The sequence below is a fragment of the Humulus lupulus genome, chromosome 1 (genome assembly GCF_963169125.1).
Source record: "Humulus lupulus chromosome 1, drHumLupu1.1, whole genome shotgun sequence".
Lineage (NCBI taxonomy): Eukaryota > Viridiplantae > Streptophyta > Magnoliopsida > Rosales > Cannabaceae > Humulus > Humulus lupulus.
In genome coordinates, this window is record NC_084793.1 from 150,062,920 (window position 1) to 150,069,231 (window position 6,312).

Sequence of the window (6,312 nt, forward strand, 5' to 3'; positions counted from 1 at the left end):
CGAATAACTAAATTCCCCGCCAAAATGTCTTCAGCCCCTTCTGATTTGCAGAGGACAGAGGCAGGGTTTGCCTCTAACCCGTGGCCTCTGACTTTGGCTCCCCTGCTCGGGCTTAAACACCCCGTTTCAGTTATCTTAAAATAGCAAAACACTTAGGCCGAATATTTGAGCCCAACTCTTATTAAATAAAGGAATAAAACATACAAATCTTGCCTTTGTTTCAAAAACGTATTGTACTACCAAGTACTAACTGAAAACTGCTACCATTTCATGCACAAGGTACTACCAAAAAAGAAAAAAAGAACATAACAGCTGCTGCTTGACAAGTCTAAAACACTTTCCTTTTAGTAAATTATGAAATCTGATTTGAATGAAGAGATCTTTAACAATTACAATTTACATTCCACAAGAGGATCAGAAACTAAACAATAACCCAAAAAAAAGCAAAAGAACAAAACAAAAAAAATCAATCGCATAAAAATTGTAGGCTTGTTTTTGCCATAAACAAGCTGTCAAACAAATAAGAGGCACCCCAGACCCTGACCCTTGTCTCCTCTACCAGATTCATCGCATAAACTAGTTCAACCTACTCTCAGACTGATGTAAACTTCAACCTCCCCTGCTGAGAAGCTAGGTATGTACGTGGGTGCCTTATCGACCGCTCTCAAGAACAAAAATCTGCTTGAAACACCACCTTGACTTCCAAGATGAAGACCAAGCTGGGGGGTACCAAAACAGGCACTCAAAATAGGAAGCCTGTTGTATTATTGACAAAAAGAATCAAGAACAATTTATAACCTCTCTCTCTACTAGTCCCGATCCGCTCTTTCTACATCTTGTACACTAGATGGTTCAGGGAATATCTCCCTAGAATGCCGTCTATACGAGGACGAATGATCACCCCCACCGTTTTGCCCACTTCCCTGAGAACCCGTCGTTCCTGAATGTTTCAAACCACTCCCTACTTCCACTTTGGTTGAGGATGCCGCCGGAATGACTGTTACATCCGACATGCTACGCCAACTACCAAACAATGCAGCATTCCACGACCCTCTAGATGAGGTAGTTCTGAGTCTCGCGGAGCCTGAATTTTCTTCTCTTACAACCTTCAAAGGGTTCTCTAGAGCCTTGAGAATGTATCTCATTAGGGGACGCCTTGAAGGCTTTGGATTTAGACAGGACCGTGCAACAACAGCCATTGCCCATACTTCCTCCAGTAGGTCATCATCAACTATTAAAGACGGATCCACTATTTTTGTCACAAGTTCCTTGTCATATATACTGATGCAAGGTAGTGTTTGATCTAACCATTCCTTCACTTGGCCATCACCAGAAGCACTAATGCCCAATTTGCCAGTTACCAACTCGAGTAAGACCTTTCCAAAGCAGTAAACATCATATGCACACATTGCTGTTGCTGTACCTGGCATTTTCAGAGAAGCATAAATCTTAGAACCAATATTCATGTTGAACAGACCATACATAAATACAACATAATTTGATCAATTTAATGTTTCGGTTGTGAACTTGCTCATGAAAATCCCTTTCTATTTCATTACAAAGCATAAAATATACATTAAAGGCACAGATATAAACCTCGTCAGGCAAAACAGAATTTTCTTGCTATTAAAGGCATTTTACATTGGATTGTACTTTTAAGCAGCAAAATTAATACAATACATTGATGCTACTCGATTCTGAAACGTGAACAATACCAGGTTGCTAAACAGATATGAAATGAATCTAGAAGGTATTTATGATGAAGAGGTTCTACGATAAGAGCAGCACATATCTATTTGTATTTTGAAAAATTGAAGGGAACAAAACTTATGAGAATATATTAATGTTACAATGAACAATTGAGAATATATTAATAACTAAATAAGTACGTACCAGAAGCACCTTGCTCAGAAGACCTGCATTATATAGAGAAAACAAATAAGACAACCTCAAATAAGCTAATAGATTATCACTTTAAAATAATAAAAATAACAAGCAAGCAAGTATAACCTGGCAAAAGGTAAAGATCGATTCAGCAATAATCGAATATCCTCAAAAGTAAACATAAAATAACCTCTCTTTTGGCTGGTATGGAATACAAATAAATCCTAGGAATACCTAAACATCATTGGCATTTTCCTTAGGACACCATTGTATGGTGTACCACATAGAACAAGTGTAAGAATATTGAGTCATTAATAAGAACATGATAACTCCACTAATAGCCAATTAATTTTTAGATGGATTTTTGTATAGACATAAATGAGAGTAAATTAATAAAAAGAAAGTGAAGGGAATTGGATAGAGACTGTAAACCAAAAAAAAAATTCTGAACAAAATATAATCCACTGAGCATCTTTGCTCGTGACTAATAAATGAACATAAATCATCTAAAAAAGCTTATAAATCTAATTAAAATATCTGTCAAAATATTAAAAGGAGAGATTTTTTTTCTTTCTTTCTGTGATGTAAGAGAGAATGTTAGCATGGGTGTGCTTACAAATCACAATGAAGAAAGAGGAAACATATTAATCCAAGTTATAAAAAGATTACTTACTGTGGCAAACGCAGCAACCTGGTGATCTTGCTATGATGAGTATCTCCTTCTTGAGTGCAAACCTCACTCAGGCTCCCAAGCCGGACTTCAAATTTATCATCAAGAAGTATACTACTTGCTTGCACATCTCTTTAGCAACCCATAAAACAATGTTATTAATATGCACTACTATTTATCAAAGGAGACATCTCTAGGGATAACATACGCTTCTATTTGAAAATGATATATAATGTTTGTAGTAAAGACACATTTTCATAATAATAAGACTATGCATATCTCTAAGGAGAGCAAATTTCTAGTGTAATATAAACTGCTAAAGTCACCCAAGGGTGAAATAGTGTTACAAAAACCTCAAAATAATCGATATTCACGCTCAAGATTTGTTCTATTTTCTTTAACTTCGTATGAATGTTACAATGAACAATGAGTTAAGATAAAAATCAAGTTTAATAAATTGAAAGCTTTTAATTACGCAGCTTGCAGGAAAACTTCCACAAATTAAACATCTGATAATAAAAATATACCAAAACTCATCTTAAGAAGAAAGTACAGGAGGAGCATGCATGTTGAAAGAGTTTGACAATACCTGTGCACAAGTGGTGGATTGCATTCGTGGTGCAGATAAGAGAGGCCCTCAGCAGCTCCTAATGCAATTTTTAATCTCGTGATCCAATCTAATGACTGTAAACCGTCTTCTGTATTGGTTTTCTTGAATAAGGAACTTGACAAGTCCCCATTTGGCAAATACTTGTAAACCAAGAACTTCTCATTCTCATTCTCATTTTCTAAGCAGTGTCCCAAAAAGGGAACAAATCTCGCATGTGAAACTTTACTGAAGAAATCCAATTCAACCATGTGAGTCTCCTTCTTAACTGTGGGCAAATCAATCTTTTTGATTACCACAGGTATTCCACTTTCCAGTACACCTCTAAAGACATCTCCTGAGTGGCCATTCTTTATGAGGTTTGAATCACTGAAGTCACCTGTGGCTTGGAGAAGTTGCTGGTAGGTAAAAGCATCTCCTACGCTCGAATAGTTAACTGATGCTCCAGTAGGTGGGGTGCTGCTGGTGGGAACTGGCCCAACACCGACTCCTCTTTGCGTAGTATTACCTCTCTTACGGACACAAAAGAGAACTAACACAGAAAATATAGCTAGAAGCAAAATAAGACCAACCCCACCAAGAACCGCTGCCAGAATAATCACCTTCATCCTGTTATTGCTCTTCTTACGAGTCTCAGGTATAGCAGGAGGTTGAGCAGAACTCGGCGGTTCATAACGCAGACCCTTCTCTGCGTAGAATGATTCACAGTCTGAAACAGTTCTTTGATTACTCAAATTCTGGAAGCAATTGCTTTCAATAGATGCATTAGCAGGTGTGTTCAAAACCTCGCCTTCCAAATAGTTCCAGGACAGATCAACAGAGCTGAACCTTCTAAGTCCTGGCGTTAGACCACCATAAAACAAATTCTGGGAAACATTAAGTACTGCAGCAGTAGCATTAGCGTTCAAGCTCGAATTAGGCAACAGACCACTGAAGTTATTGCTTGAGACATCAAGAAAACGCAATTCAGGCGCTGACCAAAGCACATTAGGGAGGGAACCAGTGAAGCTATTGCGACTAAGAACAACGAACTCCAACCGAATTGGGGTAGGAAACAGATTATTTGGCAATGACCCGCCAAGGAAATTGTTCCCAAGTATCATTCTCCGCAAACTTCTTAACCCTCTCAAATCCAAAGGCAAAGAACCCGACAAAGAATTGAAGCTGAGATCAAGGTCAACCAAGCTGGCAAGGTCCCCAAGCTGAGCAGGTATCAAAGAAGACAAGTTATTGGTCGAAAGATTCAAAACTCGCAGCTCAAACAGGGTCCCAATGCCCAGAGGAATGGACCCAAGTAAGGAATTGGAGGAGATATCAAGAAGAGAAAGGTTCTTAAGACTGGCAAAAGAAGAAGGAATAGATCCAGTAAGCAAATTCTGAGAAAGATCAAGAGCCGTGAGCCGAGACAACTGGCCCAAACTAGCGGGAACAATCCCAGTAAGGTTATTACGAGACAGAAAGAGACTAGTTAGAGTGGTCAAGTTTCCAAGGCTATAAGGAATCGAGCCAAATACGGAGCAAGACCGGAGATCAAGCACTTGGAGCGCCGGTAACCGGTCACCGAACCAGTTCGGCATCGACCCCGGGAGCAAGAAATTTGAGGCGTTAAAGGTCGTTAATAACGTTAAATTGGTCAAACCTTGGACCGAGAATTGTGGGTTTTGGCGGCCGAGCCGTGTTCTTTTGAACCCAGAAATGTTAATCTCCACAACTCTGCCATTCGCGCATTTGATACCATTCCAGAAAACGCAAGGGTCGACTTTCCTGGGCCAGTCTTTGCTTCTCAACCCCAAAGATGATCTGAGTTGGAGCAAAGCGGATAGCTCAGAGGTTGAACTCCGGGGCGAACTCGGCTGCTGCTGAAATGTGGGCTCAATTAGAGACAGTAACAAGAAGAACGAGAAGGCCAAGAAGGTTACTGTTCTCCGCGGATCCACCATGGTTTTATGAACAAAGATATAGAGATCCAAACACAAAACCCATGTCTTTTGGCACCTACTTCTCAAATATGTACACGAAGTACATGTATATGTGTTCCAATGTAAAGAAACTCCTTAAAGTTACACATACCCAGTAAAGAAATTTGCATTTTCCTTCCTCTCCCCTGTTTCTCTCTCTTAAAAATAAGTCCTAACTCTCTCTCTCTCTCTCTCTCTGTCTCAACCAGATGAAGAAGTTACGCCAAATGGGTAACTCTTACCTCGATTTTTTTCCTTAAACAAAACTTCCGATACTTCTTCTTCTTCTTCAAACAGTTGCTGCCCAACAAATCTGTATGTATTTTTTTTGTCTCTCTCTCCCCACCTACTCTCTTCTAAATTCTTAGTTTTCTTCAGTTGACAAATAAAATGATAGAGAGAGAAGAGGGGGGGAAGATAAAGAAATTAAAATTAGGCCAGAACACTATATATATATATTAATTCAATAATAAAACTCTAGAGAGAGAAACAAAATGGCTGACCGAGAGCTGTTGTGGACTATGCACTCTCTCCCTAAAATAACTGCGTTTGCTAAAAAAATAAATAATATTCAAACAAATAAATAAATATATTAAGAAAATAAAGAAAGAAAGATTGAGAAAAGTCTCTTGATTTTTGTAGTTACTAATGTATTTTAAAGGTCTGACTGAGGATTATGAAAAGTCGATGAGAGAAAGTGGGCTTTGAGATGTAAAAAGTGATATGGCGGTGGGGGGAGGTACGACTGAGTCAATGAGTCCGGGATGTATCGGTGACTCGGACTTGGGTATTTGACACGTGTACAAGGATATGAACCTGTTCCGGCACCGGTTGTGTATTTCAGGGCAAATTGGAGTGGGTTTGACCTCCGGTAATCTCGTCAATCCAGCTAAGCTACAAATCTACACCTTTCCACTATTATATATATAATAATTATACACTCTCTGTACTTATAATTACTTATAATTATATGTATTTATACAGTAAGGAAATCAAGAAAAATATTTTTTTTTTTTCTTTTTTAGCATTTGAAGAAAAATTCTTTAAAATGTTTTTACGTGTTGTACTGATTTTTTTGCAGTGATTTTGTGTAAAAGAATTTATTGTGGTTCAACGGTTTAAGGAAGTTTACTAAAGAGACCTTTTTTTTAAAAAAAAATTAATTTTATATGCAATTCTAAGCTGTAAAAGGA

The 6,312-nt window shown here is 38.3% G+C and overlaps 1 protein-coding gene across 1 annotated transcript; it reads right to left on the reverse strand.

The window, feature by feature from the left end:
* Positions 1-337: 337 nt before the first annotated feature.
* LOC133799010 (probable LRR receptor-like serine/threonine-protein kinase At2g16250) lies at positions 338-5,671 on the reverse strand. Its single transcript, XM_062237271.1, has 4 exons — positions 3,144-5,671; positions 2,558-2,686; positions 1,894-1,916; positions 338-1,423 (listed from the first exon to the last, which is right to left on the reverse strand). The coding sequence occupies exons 1-4, from the start codon at positions 5,099-5,101 to the stop codon at positions 810-812; spliced, it is 2,724 nt and encodes a 907-aa protein (XP_062093255.1). The 5' UTR covers positions 5,102-5,671; the 3' UTR covers positions 338-809.
* Between the last annotated feature and the right edge of the window lie 641 nt (positions 5,672-6,312).